Source organism: Nerophis lumbriciformis, linkage group LG10 (assembly GCF_033978685.3).
Source record: "Nerophis lumbriciformis linkage group LG10, RoL_Nlum_v2.1, whole genome shotgun sequence".
NCBI classification, from domain to species: Eukaryota; Metazoa; Chordata; class Actinopteri; order Syngnathiformes; family Syngnathidae; genus Nerophis; species Nerophis lumbriciformis.
Window position 1 is genome coordinate 5042058 of NC_084557.2, and position 18325 is coordinate 5060382.

Here is an 18325-nt window from a genome sequence, read left to right on the forward strand (position 1 = left end):
CACTCATTCACACAAAAGGGTTGTTTCTTTCTGTTATTAATATTCTGGTTCCTACATTATATATCAATATATATCAATACAGTCTGCAAGGGATACAGTCCGTAAGCACACATGATTGTATTTTTTTTATGACAAACCGTTGACCGGTCCGCAGTTACAAAAAGGTTGGGGACCACTGCCTTACAACCAACAAACTACACAACTATAAAGTCAAAGTAAAGTCGAAACAACATGGATACATGCATGCAAAACATCACACCTGTCGTCATAAAGTTTACCATCAAAAAAGCAAAGTGGCGCTGCTGAGGCAGAGAGGAAATAAAAAACACAACTTTACAATAGTAACATAGATTACGGCAGATTGTACAATAGAACATTCATTCACTGTCACCATTAAGTTATTAACCTATTACCGTATTTTTCGGACTATTAGGCGCACTTAAAATCATTTCATTTGCCTTATAACCCGGTGTGCCTAATGTACGGAATCATTTTGGTTGTGATTACCGACCTCAAAGCAATTTTATTTGGTACATGGTGTAATGATAAGTGTGACCAGTAGATGGCAGTCACACATAAGAAATACATGTAAATTGCAAGATGACACCAGTATACATTAAAACTTTAAATGTCACATTAAAAATATAGAACATTACACACGGCGCTCATATTCTGTCAAAATGTTTTTAGTACGACTTCGGTAAGCTGCACCGCTTGATGGATTGTCGGCGCATTAAACATAGGAGCATACTTGCCAACCCTCCCGGATTTTCCGGGAGACTCCCGAAATTCAGCGCCTCTCCCGAAAACCTCCCGGGACAAATTTTCTCCCGAAATTCAGGCGGATTCAGGTCCTCCACAATATAAAAAAAGCGTACCTGCCCAATCACGTTATAACTGTAGAATGATGGAGGGCGAGTTCTTGGTTTCTTGTGTGGGTTTATTGTTAGGCAGTTTCATTAACATCCTCCCAGCGCGGCAACAACACACAACAACAGCAGTCACTTTTTTGTATACCGTAAAGCAGTTCGTCTGCCGTAAACAGCAATGTTGTGACACTCTTAAACAGGACAATACTGCCATCTAGTGCATTTGATGAAAGCACTTTTGTGCGTGCCACACAGCAATGCATCAGAGAGGGTGTTCAGCATGGTTAGAAAAATAGTGACAGAGAATAGAACAAGGATGGATAATTCAACCCTTAACTCAACAATGAGTAGATGAGTGTTATGTGTGTGTATATGTGTAAATAAATGAACACTGAAATTCAAGTATTTATTTATATATATATATATATATATATATATATATATATATATATATAAATATAATAAAATAAATATATATATATATATATATATATATAGAATTCGCTGAAAGTCAAGTATTTCTTTATATATATATATATATATATATATATATATATATATATATATATATATATATATACACTTGAAAAACTTGATTTATTTCAGTAATTGCATTCAAAAGGTGTAACTTGTACATTATATTTATTCATTGCACACAGACCGATGCATTCAAATGTTTATTTCATTTAATTTTGATGATTTGAAGTGGCAACAAATGAAAATCCAAAATTCCGTGTGTCACAAAATTAGAATATTACTTAAGGCTAATACAAAAAAGGGATTTTTAGAAATGTTGGCCAACTGAAAAGTATGAAAATGAAAAATATGAGCATGTACAATACTCAATACTTGGTTGGAGCTCCTTTTGCCTCAATTACTGCGTTAATGCGGCGTGGCATGGAGTCGATGAGTTTCTGGCACTGCTCAGGTGTTATGAGAGCCCAGGTTGCTCTGATAGTGGCCTTCAACTCTTCTGCGTTTTTGGGTCTGGCATTCTGCATCTTCCTTTTCACAATACCCCACAGATTTTCTATGGGGCTAAGGTCAGGGGAGTTGGCGGGCCAATTTAGAACAGAAATACCATGGTCCGTAAACCAGGCACGGGTAGATTTTGCGCTGTGTGCAGGCGCCAAGTCCTGTTGGAACTTGAAATCTCCATCTCCATAGAGCAGGTCAGCAGCAGGAAGCATGAAGTGCTCTAAAACTTGCTGGTAGACGGCTGCGTTGACCCTGGATCTCAGGAAACAGAGTGGACCGACACCAGCAGATGACATGGCACCCCAAACCATCACCCAACCATGCAAATTTTGCATTTCCTTTGGAAATCGAGGTCCCAGAGTCTGGAGGAAGACAGGAGAGGCACAGGATCCACGTTGCCTGAAGTCTAGTGTAAAGTTTCCACCATCAGTGATGGTTTGGGGTGCCATGTCATCTGCTGGTGTCGGTCCACTCTGTTTCCTGAGATCCAGGGTCAACGCAGCCGTCTACCAGCAAGTTTTAGAGCACTTCATGCTTCCTGCTGCTGACCTGCTCTATGGAGATGGAGATTTCAAGTTCCAACAGGACTTGGCGCCTGCACACAGCGCAAAATCTACCCGTGCCTGGTTTACAGACCATGGTATTTCTGTTCTAAATTGGCCTGCCAACTCCCCTGACCTTAGCCCCATAGAAAATCTGTGGGGTATTGTGAAAAGGAAGATGCAGAATGCCAGACCCAAAAACGCAGAAGAGTTGAAGGCCACTATCAGAGCAACCTGGGCTCTCATAACACCTGAGCAGTGCCAGAAACTCATCGACTCCATGCCACGCCGCATTAACGCAGTAATTGAGGCAAAAGGAGCTCCAACCAAGTATTGAGTATTGTACATGCTCATATTTTTCATTTTCATACTTTTCAGTTGGCCAACATTTCTAAAAATCCCTTTTTTGTATTAGCCTTAAGTAATATTCTAATTTTGTGACACACGGAATTTTGGATTTTCATTTGTTGCCACTTCAAATCATCAAAATTAAATGAAATAAACATTTGAATGCATCAGTCTGTGTGCAATGAATAAATATAATGTACAAGTTACACCTTTTGAATGCAATTACTGAAATAAATCAAGTTTTTCAAAATATTCTAATTTACTGGCTTTTACCTGTATATGAAATACTTGACTTGGTGAATTCTAGCTGTAAATATACCCCTCCCCTTTTAGCCACGCCCCCGTCCCACCCCGACCACGCCCGCCCCCACCTCCCGAAATCGGAGGTCTCAAAGTTGGCAAGTATGCATAGGAGTATTATTAAGGGTGTGTGTATAAGGACCGGAAAATGGCACCTATTAGCAGACATTATCTGGCGTTTTGTTTCACAATATTATGCAAGACCAGCTTTTCTTACTTTCTGGTACCTGTTCATGTGTATTTGGGATCTGCATAAGTCCTAATAATGTGCGCGTGTCCGCAATTGTAGTAGTCGTGAGCTTCTTCTTTTTCTCTACCTAAAATACGGTACTCTTAACACTTTCGTTTCTTTAACCCAGTAGGTGAACCAACAATAAGTTGTTAACTTTTTCTTAACACCTTCCTCTCTTTCACACAGGAAGTGAACTTGGTTTAAATATGTAAACGTTGTGGTGTGTAAAAGACACAGTAGGATTGAATATAAGCTTTGCTCCTTCTTACTCCTTTTCAGATTATGTTGAACGGTGACAATGATGTTCCTTGTTCAACATGTTTGACACAAATAATCATGTTACAATACAAACTGTTCCAACCACATAGTCAACCATACAGCAATCATACATCCAATAAGCCAGGGCTTCTTAAGCGTTTTGACCTGCGGGCCCACTCAACTATTAACACTGAATTAGTCATCTTACTCTTGATTTGAATCATTTCCAATAATTATATCCAACCTACATTGAGTTGAGTTGAGTTGAGTTGAGTTGAGTTTGACTTTATTTGGAACATGCAAGCATACAACATGATACATCACAATCTCCAGTTTCTCTTTTCAACATGTAACATGGAAAAGGAGTAGGAAGAAGCAGAGCTTATTTAATCCTACCCCTATTCTTTTACATAACAGATGCTAAAACTTTTGTTCACTTCCTGTTCTCAATTAATTCACAATTTACTCCATAAGTAATCACAATAAAAATAAGTAAATAAATAATAATTGGTGAAGTAAGTTACATTTCATATGGTAAGATAAGTAAGATTATTTTGATAGTGAAAGAATGGATGAATTAAATAAATTCAGAATGTTTATCATGATTCTTCTTCTTTGTACTTTGTAAACACTTTACGTTTGAAGAGTTTCTTGAAGTGGATCATATTAGTACATTGTTTGATTGCTTTGCTTAATCCATTCCATCATTTAATTCCATATACTGAAGGTCTTAAGTGTTGTACGTGCGTACAAATGTTTTAAATTACATTTCTCTCTAAGATTATATTTCTCCTCTTTTTTTGAGAAGAAGTGTTGTATATTCTTGGGTAGCAGGTTATAGTTTGCTTTGTGTATCATTTTAGCTGTTTGCAAATTCACTATGTCATGGAATTTCAATATCTTTGATTCAATAAATAAAGGGTTTGTATGTTCTCTATATCCAACATTATGTGTTATTCTAACTGATCTTTTTTGTAACACCGTTAATGAATGAAGTGTACTTTTGTAATTATTTCCCATATTTCTGCACAGTAACTCAGATATGGTAACACTAGTGAGCAGTAGAGAATATGGAGTGATTTTTTTGTCTAGAACATGTTTTGCTTTATTCATTATTGACGTGTTTCTTGCTACTTTATGTTGAATATTTTTTTTACGTGAAATTTCCAGTTCAACTTATCATCAATCATTATACCTAGAAATTTGGTTTCATTTACTCTTTCAATTTCTATTCCGTCAATTTGTATTTGTGTTTGACTTTCTCTTCTACTGTTACCAAATGGCATTATTTTAGTTTTACTGAGATTCAACGATAGTCTGTTTTTGTCAAACCATCTTTTTAATTTGTTCATTTCTTCTGTTATTATTTGTAGTATCTTCTGTGTGTTCTCTCCTGAACAAAACGCTGTTGCATCATCCGCAAATAATACTAACTTTAAATCTTTTGTAACTTTACAAATGTCATTTATATAGAGATTGAATAATTTAGGTCCTAGTATTGATCCCTGAGGTACACCACAGGATATATTTAGCGTTGTAGACGTGTGTTCGCCTAGCTTCACGTATTGTTTCCTGTTCGTTAGATAACTTCTTATCCAAATCAAATCAAATCAACTTTATTTATAAAGCACATTTAAAATTTACTAGAGGGGTAGCCAAAGTGCTGTACAATGGGCAGGTTAAAAGATGATACGAGTACCGAGCAAAACACAACACAAACAGAACATGATAAAAAATAAATAAATAAAATAGAATAAATAAAAACATGTTCACAGCAGGTGTATTATGGGGCGCCATTGCAGGATGGATATCACTTAGTGTTAAAAGCCATGGAATAAAAGTATGTTTTTAAGAGAGATTTAAAAACAGGAAGAGAGGAGGCTTGTCTAACACTCAGAGGTAGGTCGTTCCAGAGCTTGGGAGCAGCAACGGCGAAAGCTCTGTCACCTCTAAGCTTCAGCCTTGTGTCAGGGACCGTCAACATCCAGTTTAAGACTAACCCTCTGATGCCATATCGTTCTAGTTTTTTGATTAAAATATTGAAAAATAACCTTGTCAAATGATATGAAACAGTGTGTTCATCACAAAGATGATTTATTTAACCTTAGGGTTAGGTAAAGCTGACTAGAAAAATAATTACAAATCAAATATACTATATGACGAGGGACTGACAAATAACTGACAAAAAATTAAATGTACATAAAATTACCCATCCATCCATTTCCTACCGCTTGTCCCTCTAAGGCAGTGGTTCGTAACCTGGGTTCGATGGAACCCTAGGGGTTCGGTGAGTCGGCCTCAGGGGTTCGGCGGAGGTCAAAACACACCCGACTCATCGTGTAAATACAAACTTCTCCCTATCTGCGTATTACGGATACGGCAACAGCTGACTGATTTGAAGGTGTGTAACTTGTGAGTTTATGCACTGTGTTGGTTTGGTTGTTTGAACAAAGTGATGTTCATGCACGGTTCATTTTGTGCACCAGTAAAAAAACACTTTAGTATGGGGAACATATTCACCATTAATTAGTTGCTTATTAACATGCAAATTAGTCACATATTAGCTCTTAACTAGTCATTATTAAGTACTTATTAATACCTTATTCTGCATGGCCTTATTATAACCCTAACCCTCTAACCCTGGCCAAATAACTCTAAATTAAGTCTTTTTTACTTAGAATATGTTCCCCATACTAAAGTGTTACCAAAAACATACACCGTATTTTTTGGACTATAAGTCGCTCCGGAGTATAAGTCACACCAGCCGAAAATGCATAATAAAGAAGGAAAAAAACATATATAAGTCGCTCCGGAGTATAAGTCGCATTTTTTGGGGAAATGTATTTGATAAAAGCCAACACCAAGAATAGACATTTGAAAGGCAATTTAAAATAAATAAAGAATAGTGAACAACAGGCTGAATAAGTGTACGTTATATGAGGCATAAATAACCAACTGGTATGTTAACGTAACATATTATGGTAAGAGTCATTCAAATAACTATAACATATACACTCTTAGAAATAAAAGTGCTAAGTAGAACCATATATGGTTCTTCGGCTCGTCCTCATAGGAGAACCCTTTTTGGCTCCAGGTAGAACCTTTTTATAAAGGTTCCACCTGGAACCCTTTTGGAGGGTTCTACCTAGAACTGTGTGTGTAAGGTTCCACCCAGAACCCCCCATGAGAGGTTCTACAAAGAACCCACGCAGGGAGTTCCACTAAGAACCCTTTCGTATTTCAAGGGTTTCATCTAGAACCCACACAGGGAGTTCCACTAAGAACCCTTTTGTATTTCAAGACTTTCTTCTAGAACCCACGCAGGGAGTTCCACTAAGAACCCTTTTGTATTTCAAGACTTTCATCTAGAACCTACGCAGGGAGTTCCACTAAGAACCCTTTCGTATTTCAAGGGTTTCATCTAGAACCCACACAGGGAGTTCCACTAAGATCCCTTTCGTTTGTCAAGGGTTTCATCTAGAACCTATGCAGGGAGTTCCACTAAGAACCCTTTCATGTTTCAAGGGTTTCATCTAGAACTCACACAGGGAGTTCCACTAAGAACCCTTTCGTATTTCAAGGGTTTCATCTAGAACCCACACAGGGAGTTCCACTAAGAACCCTTTTGTATTTCAAGACTTTCATCTAGAACCCACACAGGGAGTTCCACTAAGAACCCTTTTGTATTTCAAGACTTTCATCTAGAACCCACGCAGGGAGTTCCACTAAGAACCCTTTCGTATTTCAAGGGTTTCATCTAGAACCCACACAGGGAGTTCCACTAAGAACCCTTTCGTTTGTCAAGGGTTTCATCTAGAACCTATGCAGGGAGTTCCACTAAGAACCCTTTCATGTTTCAAGGGTTTCATCTAGAACTCACACAGGGAGTTCCACAAAGAACTCTTTCATGTTTCAAGGGTTTCATCTAGATCTGACACAGGGGGTTCTAAAAACATCCCTTTTCAAAGGTTTTCACCGATAACCGTCTTGTCTTCTGAGGGTTCTATAAAGAACCATATTGTATTCTACAGATCAGTTTAGTTCATATTATATTGTGGTCATTTATCATGTTGACATTGAACAAACATTCAAAACATTTGAATGAGAAAAACATTTATTTAAAGATAGGCACCATTATTGGCAAATGTTATCAGGAAGTATGTCCCTGGTGACACAGGATCTTACCCATGCTTTCAACAATCCCTGAAGAACTCTTTCTTCCAAAAACGGTTCTCTGGATCAAAATAGTTCTTACTGGAACCCTTAGTGTTAGTGAGAACCCTTTTAAAACCAATTATTCAGAAAAGGGGTTTTAAAGGGTTCTCTGGATCAAAATGGTTCTTACTGGAACCATTAGCGTTACCAAGAACCCTTGAAAAACCCTTTCTTCGGTAAAGGGTTTTTCAGAAGCAAATGGTTCCAGTTAGAACCTCAGCCCTTGTAGAAGAACCCTTTTAGAACCCTTATTTCTAAGAGTGTAGAACATGCTATACGTTTACCAAACAATCTGTCACTCCTAATCGCTAAATCCCATGAAATCTTATACGTCTAGTCTCTTACGTGAATGAGATAAATAATATTATTTGATATTTTACGCTAATGTGTTAATAATTTCACGCATAAGTCGCTCCTGAGTATAAGTCGCACCCCCGGCCAAACTATGAAAAGAACTGCGACTTATAGTCCGAAAAATACGGTAGGTCAAGCTGACTAGAAAAATAATTACAAATCAAATATACTATATTAAGTTAAAGTTAAAGTACCAATGATTGTCATACACACACTAGGTGTGGTGAAATTATTCTCTGCATTTGACCCATCACCCTTGAACACCCCCTGAGAGGTGAGGGGAGCAGTGAGCAGCAGCGGTGGCCGTGCCCGGGAATCATTTTTGGTGATTTAACCCCAAATTCCAACCCTTGATGCTGAGTGCCAAGCAGGGAGGTAATATGACGAGGGACTGACAAATAACTGACGAAAAATTAAATGTACATAAAATTACCCATCCATCCATTTTCTACTGCTTGTCCCTCTAAGGGTAACAGGAGGGCTGGAGCCTATCCCAGCTGCACTCGGGCGGAAGGCAGGGCCAATTTTTTAACTAAACTGTCAATAAAAATTAAATTGCAAAAAAAAAAAATACAGCTGCCTTCACTACTTTAGTCATAATTTTTGCGCTTAAGAAATTTCTTTATGACTTTAGATCCAAGCTTTTACTGTTTGCTTGATATTACGATACACGGACCACAGCTGAGAAACAGATATTTTTTTGGCCGCCCAACAATACACAGCCCTATTGTTGAGAAACAGTGCAAAACAGCATAACCACTGTATCAACTAATCAAACTAATCAACTAACCGTAACACAATCCAAACCAACCCACTATAGACAATTTTGTCTGTTAATGATAACGAAGGCTGTCAACGTAAATAAATTAACGCATGTGATTAATAAAAAAAAAACATATTGCGTTATCATAAATGAATGAAATCCAGGTAACCCGGAAGACGAGTGCATTGTTACACTGTCTGTGATCGCGAAAACTCTAGATAAAAATGAGACAACTTACTGGTATTGCAGCAACAAACTTTATCATCTGCACATATCAAGTTTAAAATACCATCTTAAAGCCAAACACGTACTCAAGGAAGGCGCTGCTACATCGACAACAAGCAGAAGAGAACACTACGCTGGCTGAGTTGACCAAAAGTACCGCAGATGAATTAAACAACGCCTTTGCTAAACGAACAGCCGCCTCTATCTGTGAAGACCAAGTCCTGCAAGAAGATGTCCTTCACATCACCACATCTGATCCGTCGTACAATACCTTGGAGAGGAACAACAAGGATAAAACAACTGTACTACACAAACAAGAGCATCAAGTTGCAACTACTGGCTGATTGTGAATTTATTTTGCTTCCTGGAGAACATTGGACCTGAGTAAGTAATCACAACGAGCTGGACTCATCTGAAAAGGTAAATCATTTTCTTTGTTTAAACGACTTGGTTAAACTACAGAAGAGTAAATGATGCACTGTGTGTGTTAACTACATTTACCTTTAATACCTGCACGTTGTTTTCAATATTATTGCAAATACTTTCAAAATGTGCACTTAATTATTGCTATACTTACTGTCACCAAGTTCTGAGCAAACTTGCAGTTAAGTAAAACATTTAAAAAAAACATTCCTGTATGACATTCTGACTACAAATTCCATTTGTATCCAAATATTGTGGTATTTTCCTAAGCAAATGTTCTTTATGCAAACAAATAATGCATGATGTGATTAATCTGACAAAATTATTCACTTGACTCCCTAATGATAAGCAATCATTCTCAACGACCAAGTATCAAAACCTTTTGAAAACACAACAGACCAGACAGCAAACCCTACAAAAAGCCAATTATACACCAACCACACAACACACCTTTTAAAACAACTTAACAAACCTAGCATACACAAACATTTCTTATTTTTATTTTAACGTGGGCCACATCCCAATCACGGAACCTCTAAAGGGGCCACTTCATGGTATTAATCAGTCCCCCTGAGGATTTTACAATGTTGTGGTCACGGTCTCTGGTATATAAACATGGTGTAGCTCCTCCTCTGAATGCAAGTGCTCCTACAGCAGGAATACAAATGCTGGCAAGACACCAACTCACTTTAGGTATTTTTTTTTCTTGTCATTAAAAGCATGTTTATGTCCTTTTTGTGTTGAGCTGTTTAAAAAAAGCAGAATGTTTAACGAATATTTCATTAAAGAAAACTACTGGTCCACTCAGGGTATTAAAATTTTGAAAATTATCTTTCTTTGGTACACTGCGATTAGGTTTGAGTTAGCTATGAGCAAACTGCGATTAATTATTTTAATGGTTTGACAGCCCTTTTAGTCATTTATGTTGTATGTCAGAGGCGTCAATGTGGTTTTCACTGAGGGCCACATGGCAGTCATGTTTGGCCCCATGGGCTGCTTTTAACAGTGAATACTATTATTACACAATTTTTTCATGCATTTTATTAGTAGATTTTTTATAAAGTAAAATGTAAAAAAAAATATGGTAAGTTGCAATAATTTTACCTCAAAATGTAGTGCATATTACTGTAAATGGAAAAACGGTACTTCTGTTTTTATGGTAAAGAAAAGGCAGCTCAGGTGCCAGAATTTTACTGTAAAATTTGTTTTTTTTTACTGTAAATAAAAACTAATTTTACAGTAAAATTTTGGCACCTGAGCTGCTAGTTTATTTTTGGATTTTTTTACTGCAAATCAACAAGTGTAGATTTTTTCGCTGTATTATTGTAAATGCCAAAACGGCACCAGTTTATTACAGTAAAAAAAAAAAAAGTACAGTTTTTTTCATTTAGAGAAAAATGCTGTAAAAACCAAAGTAAATTTCACAATTTGACCATGAAATGTATTGCTACTTTTACATTGCACAATTTGGTGGATAACTTGCTTTGAAATCATTATTATTAGTATTTATTTCTATTTAAAAAAAATATTTGGATGTTTGATAATATATTTTTGCATAACTACGGTATTTTTCAGAGTATAAGTCGCTCTGGAGTATAAGTCGCACCGGCCGAAAATGCATAATAAAGAAGGAAAAAAACATATATAAGTCGCACTGCATTTTTTGGGGAAATTTATTTGATAAAAGCCAACAGCAAGAATAGACATTTGAAAGGCAATTTAAAATAAATAAAGAATAGTGAACAACAGGCTGAATAAGTGTACGTTATATGAGGCATAAATAACCAACTGGTATGTTAACGTAACATATTATGGTAAGAGTCATTCAAATAACTATAACATATAGAACATGCTATATGTTTACCAAACAATCTGTCACTCCTAATCGCTAAATCCCATGAAATCTTATACGTCTAGTCCAGGGGTCTGCAACCTGCGGCTCTAGAGCCGCATGCGGCTCTGTAGCGCCGCCCTACTGGCTCCCTGGAGCTTTTTCAAAAATGTATGAAAATAGAAAAAGATGGGGGGGAAAATATATTTTTGTTTTAATAGGGTTTCTGACACAATCCTCCCTAATTGTTAGAAATCCCACTGTTTATATTAAACATTATTCTCTGATGAGAGTACCGTATTTTCCGCACTATTAGCCGCACCTAAAAAACACAAATTTTCTCAAAAGCTGACAGTGCGGCTTATAACCCGGTGCGCTTTATATATGGATTAATATTAAGATTAATTTTCATAAAGTTTAGGTCTCGCAACTACAGTAAACAGCCGCCATCTTTTTTCCCCGTAGAAGAGGAAGCGCTTCTTCTTCTACGGTAAGCAACCGCCAAGGTAAGCACCCGCCCCCATAGAAGAGGAAGCGCTTCTTCTTCTACTGTAAGCAACCACCCGCCCCCATAGAAGAAGAAGCGCGCGGATATTACGTTTCATTTCCTTTGTGTGTTCCATGTTGATATACGACTCCATGCGCGCCCACATCACAGATGGTGTCAAAATACAAGTGAAGCACACAAATACAACACTCGCCGTCATTCCGGGTGGATTAACCAAAGAACTCCAACCGCTCGATATTGGTGTCAACAGGGCATTTAAAGCACGACTGCGAACGGCGTGGGAACAATGGATGACCGAAGGCGAACACACCTTCACTAAGACAGGGAGACAGCGCCGGACGACATACGCCAACATCTGCCCGTGGATCGTAAATGCCTGGGCGGATATTTCGGTCACAACTGTGGTCCGAGCTTTCCGGAAGGCAATGACTTCGACGAGACGGATCCCGTATTCGCCCAACTTTTTAATTCGGACACCGAAGGAGAAGAATTCGAGGGATTTATGAATGAAGAATAACTTCAGAAAGTGAGCGTTATGTTTATTTTGTGTGTTGTGACATTAACGTTCGAGCAACATTAAGTTATTGATGTTATTGCTCTGCACTATTTTGAATTTTACTATGTTTGTTGATTGCACATTTGCACATTACCGTACATTTTGGGAGTGAACAGAGTTGTTAGAACGCTGGTTTTTAATATATTATTAAAGTTTGACTGACCTATCTGACTGTTTTTTTGACATTCCCTTTAGCGCAGTTAGATGCGGCTTATAACACGGGGCGGCTTATAGGTGGACAAAGTTTTGAAATATGCCGTTCATTGAAGGCGCGGCTTATAACCCAGGGCGGCTTATGGTGCGGAAAATACGGTAATTGGAGAGCGCCGTTTTGTCCTCATTTTGGCGGTCCTTGAACTCACCGTAGTTTGTTTACATGTATAACTTTCTTCAACATGCCAGAGAAATACATATTTTATGCCACTCCTTCTTTGTCTCATTTTGTCCACCAAACGTTTTATACTGTGCGTGAATGCACAAAGGTGAGCTTTGTTGATGTTATTGACTCGTGTGGAGTGTTTATCAAGCATATTTGGTCACTGCATGACTGCAAGCCAATCGATGCTAACATGCTATTTAGGCTGGCTTTATGTACATATTGCATCATTACGCCTCACTTGTAGGTATATTTGAGCTCATTTAATTTCCTATGTCCTCTGTGTATTTCATTTTTATCTGCATTTCTCATGACGTATTATCTGTATGTAATATTGGCTGCATTTCTGATAGTTGTTTGTGTGCCATGTTGATCCAGACCACAGCAAACGTTACCCAGCTTGCATAGATTCTAGTAAATTCATTAGAAGAAGACAGCCCGCCATTTTTGATATTTTCACATAACAAACATGCCCAATGAGAGACACGGAGTAGAAGAGACGTTATAAAATGAATACGTTTGGCCATTTCAAGACAGTCATTTAGAAGAATTATCTAACCATCTGAGGAGGTTTACTAATGTTTTCCAATGTTGTAAAAATAAAAGTAGGCTAATATAGCTAATATAGACACTTAAATCATGTGTTGTCTTCATTATAACACTTATATAAGACTTTTAAAGTCATTTTGATAGTAGGCTTATATAACTAATTCAGACACGTACGTCATGTGTTGACTTCATTATATCATTTATAGAAGGCTTTTAATTTTTTGCGGCTCCAAACCGATTTTTTTTTTTTTTTTTACGTGAATGAGATAAATAATATTATTTGATATTTTACGCTAATGTGTTCATCATTTCACACATAAGTCGCTCCTGAGTATAAGTCGCACCCCCCGGCCAAACTATGAAAAAAACTGCGACTTATAGTCCGAAAAATACGGTACATGGAGTACATATATATTTGTTCTCCCAAAATAGAAAGAAATAATGCATTTAGTAAGAAAAGTTACAGTACTTTATTGATGCTTATTATTTCCAGGCTTTTGAGGGCCTTGAGTTTGACACCTGTGCTCTGTTAGTATATTCATTCACATTCAACTACATGAGTGTGTTGGCTCATTGTTTGTGTATTTAAGGACATTCACATGTGTGGAAATCCATCCATCCATCCATCCATCTTCTTCCGCTTATCCGAGGTCGGGTCGCGGGGGCAGCAGCCTAAGCAGGGAAGCCCAGACTTCCCTCTCCCCAGCCACTTCGTCCAGCTCTTCCTGTGGGACCCCGAGGCGTTCCCAGGCCAGCCGGTAGACATAGTCTTCCCAACGTGTCCTGGGTCTTCCCCGCGGCCTCCTACCGGTCGGACGTGCCCTAAACACCTCCCTAAGGAGGCGTTCGGGTGGCATCCTGACCAGATGCCCGAACCACCTCATCTGGCTCCTCTCCATGTGGAGGAGCAGCGGCTTTACTTTGAGCTCCCCCCGGATGGCAGAGCTTCTCACCCTATCTCTAAGGGAGAGCCCCGCCACCCGGCGGAGGAAACTCATTTCGGCCGCTTGTACCCGTGATCTTGTCCTTTCGGTCATAACCCAAAGCTCATGACCATAGGTGAGGATGGGAACGTAGATCGACCGGTAAATTGAGAGCTTTGCCTTCCGGCTCAGCTCCTTCTTCACCACAACGGATCGATACAGCGTCCGCATTACTGAAGACGCCGCACCGATCCGCCTGTCGATCTCACGATCCACTCTTCCCTCACTCGTGAACAAGACTCCGAGGTACTTGAACTCCTCCACTTGGGGCAAGATCTCCTCCCCAACCCGGAGATGGCACTCCACCCTTTTCCGGGCGAGAATCATGGACTCGGACTTGGAGGTGCTGATTCCCATCCCAGTCGCTTCACACTCGGCTGCGAACCGATCCAGTGAGAGCTGAAGATCCTGGCCAGATGAAGCCATCAGGACCACATCATCTGCAAAAAGCAGAGACCTAATCCTGCAGCCACCAAACCAGATCCCCTCAACGCCTTGACTGCGCCTAGAAATTCTGTCCATAAAAGTTATGAACAGAATAGGTGACAAAGGGCAGTCTTGGCGGAGTCCAACCCTCACTGGAAACGAGTCCGACTTACTGCCGGCAATGCGGACCAAGCTCTGGCACTGATCGTACAGGGAGCGGACTGCCACAATCAGACAGTCCGATACCCCATACTCTCTGAGCACTCCCCACAGGACTTCCCGAGGGACACGGTCGAATGCCTTCTCCAAGTCCACAAAACACATGTAGACTGGTTGGGCAGACTCCCATGCACCCTCAAGGACCCTGCCGAGAGTATAGATCTGGTCCACAGTTCCACGACCAGGACGAAAACCACACTGTTCCTCCTGAATCCGAGGTTCGACTATCCGGCGTGTGGAAATATAAAACCAATATGTAATTTAAAAAATCTACCAAACATTTCACGACCCCCCCTGTAGAATCTGTTAAAGACCCTTGTCTCAGTAAATTAGATTGTTCTTACTTCCATTGTTTTCTTGTAGAAGGAGACTTTGGTCTTGTGGACTTTCTCCATGATGACTTCCAGCTGAGTTGTAAAGACAGATAAAAGTTCATCAATGCAAATGTGACAAACTTGTATTTCAAATAAGATTGCAACCTTTTTCCTCTGCTCCTTCTGGTTCTCCCTTAACTGCTCGATTCTTCTGGCATCTTCCTTCAGCAGGACAGACAGCTGAATGTGCAAGTTGCCAATCATTTCCATTTCTGGAAAAAACATACAACTTGTTTCCGTGGAGGGCCACATGCAAGTCATGGCTGCCTTCAGAGGGCCGCTTGTAACCGTGAAGGTAAGAATATAAAAGTATCATTATGTTATTGTCTATGCATTTGTTTATTTGATTTTTGTACGTACAAATTGATGGATAACTTTCTTTGAAATGGTAAGTCAAGGTGACAAGTGTCATGACTTGGTTTAGTTTTTCTCGAAGGCAACGGAAAGTTGGCTCGGGCGAGACGGGAATTAAGATACATTTTTTATTTAAAGACTATAAATACAAAACAAGGAAGTAAACAAAAGGCGCGCACAAGGGCGGAAAGTACAAAACTTGACTATAAACACAAAACTTGCACAAGGGCAGAAACTATGAACAATTAAACAAAACTTGCAAACTATGGCATGAATAAAGAAAACTTACTTGGACATGTCATGAAGTGCGCAGAGGTTAACCGAGTGTGACAGGGGTATAAGAGCATAAATGTGGGGATGTCACCAGAAAGACAAACTGAAAACAATGAACTTAAATACCACAGACATGATTAACGAAAACAGGTGCGTGACTCAAAACGTGAAACAGGTGCGTGACGTGACAGGTGAAAACTAATGGGTTGCTATGGTGACAATCAAGAGTGCACAATGAGTCCAAACGTGGAACAGGTGAAACTAATGGGGTAATCATGGAAACAAGACAAGGGAGTGAAAAGCCAGAAACTAAAGAGTCCTATAACTAAACAAAACATGACTTAAAACAAAACATGATTACACAGACATGACAACAAGCAGATATTGAAGTATTTATTATTATTTTTTACAAACTATCATACTAATTAGGGGTGCTAAAAAAATGTTTTATCACATTTTTTTTTTTATTTTCAAAAATCTAATTATTTTTTTTAGACAAATTATTTAAAAAAAACAACAACATTTATTGGTGCACCTATGTGTCATACGCCAGCAACCAAAAGGAGGTTTTGTAAGCTGTTCTGTTAAGGTGTTGTTTTTATTACAGCCCTTTGAGACACTCGTGATTTAGGGCTATATAAGTAAACACTGATTGATATCAAATAATACATTGCAAAAATCAGTTTGAATGGAGAATCGCGTTGAATCGAGCATCGATAACGAATCAAATCCTCACCCCAAGAATAGGAATCGAATGGCGAGATGCCCAAAGATTCAAACCAATAACAATTGGTTCAACAAAAGATTCAAACCAATAACAATTGAATATTTGTATTTTTTTGCTGTCAAAATGGTAACAATGAAAACATTTAGTAAGAAAGATGAAGTACAAAAGCCAAGTGAAGTTGTCATGTTGTGTAAATGGTAAATAAAAAGAGAATACAATGATTTGCAAATCCCTTTCAACTTATATTCAATTGAATAGACTGCAAAGACAAGATATTTCATGTTCACACCGAGAAACTTCATTTGTATTTGCAAATAGTCATGAACTTAGAATTTATTGGCAGCAACACATTGCAAAAAAGGCATTTTTAACACTGTGTTACATGGCTTTTCCTTTTAACAACACTCAGTAAAGGTTTGGGAACTGAGGAGACACATTTTGGAAGTGGAATTATTTCCCATTCTCCGTTGTGCTATTTTAGGCTTCATATTGCGACGTCCACAGTGTCCAAAAACAATTTGAAATGTGGACTCGTCAGACCACAGAACACTTTTCCACTTTGCCTCAGTCCATCTTAGATGAGCTCGGGCCCAGCGAAGCTGGCAGCGTTTCTGGGTGTTGTTGATAAATGTCTTTGGCTTTGCAAAGTAGAGTTTTAACTTGCACTTACAGATGTAGCGACCGACTGTAGTTACTGACAGTGGTTTTCTGAAGTGTTCCTGAGCCCATGTGGTGATATCCTTTACACACTGATGTCGCTTTTTGATGCAGGTAGAATCAGAATCAGAATCAGAATCAGCTTTATTGTCATTACGCAAGGTAACGAGATTGAGGCCATTCCATACAGTGCGATGTGTGCATGCTAGAAAAACAATGTGCAAATATATAAAAATATAAAAAATGTAGAAGTGCAATGAATATGGTGTGAAATGAATATATACATGAAAAAAAACAAAACAAAAACAGGGTGGTTGGTGGAATGGGTTATTGCACCGAAGAGAAGGCAGTTATGAGGGACAATGGGGCAGTCCGTTCAGGATGGTTATGGCCCTGGGGAAGAAGCTGTTCTTTAGCCTGTTTGTTTTGGTTTTAATGCACCTGTAGCGCTTCCCAGAGGGCAGCAGGTGGAACAGGTCAGAGCCAGGGTGGGTGCTGTCCTTGATGATGGCACTGGCTCTGTTGAGGCAGCGGGAGGTGTAGATGTCCGTCAGAGAGGGGAGAGGGCGGCCGATGATCTTCTGAGCCGTCTTGACCACTCTTTGCAGCCTCTCCCTGTCTGCTGCAGTGCAGCTGCCGTACCATACCGTAATACAGTAGGTCAGCAGGCTCTCGATGGACGAGCGGTAGAAGGTCAGCAGCAGGTCAGGCTTCAGGTTGTACTTCCCGAGGACTCTAGGTATCCAAGGTCTGTAATATCATGGCTTACGTGCAGTGATTTCTCCAGATTCTCTGAACCTTTTGATGATATTACGGAGCGTAGATGGTGAAATCCCTCAATTCCTTGCAATAGCTGGTTGAGAAATGTTGTTCTTAAACAATTTGCTCACGCATTTGTTGACAAAGTGGTGACCCTCACCCCGTCCTTGTTTGTGAATGACTGAGCATTCCATGGAAGCTGCTTTTATACCCAATCATGGCACCC

The 18325-nt window shown here is 39.1% G+C and overlaps 1 protein-coding gene across 1 annotated transcript in view; it reads right to left on the reverse strand.

The window, feature by feature from the left end:
• The window catches only part of pstpip1a (proline-serine-threonine phosphatase interacting protein 1a), a 54915-nt gene that overhangs the window by 14462 nt on the left and 22128 nt on the right, over positions 1-18325 (reverse strand). Inside the window, exons 5-6 of the mRNA XM_061970393.2 lie at positions 15435-15541; positions 15300-15362 (exon numbers count right to left, since the gene is read on the reverse strand). Of these exons, the coding sequence (XP_061826377.2) occupies positions 15300-15362; positions 15435-15541 (170 nt within the window). The remainder of the gene's footprint in view (positions 1-15299; positions 15363-15434; positions 15542-18325) is intronic.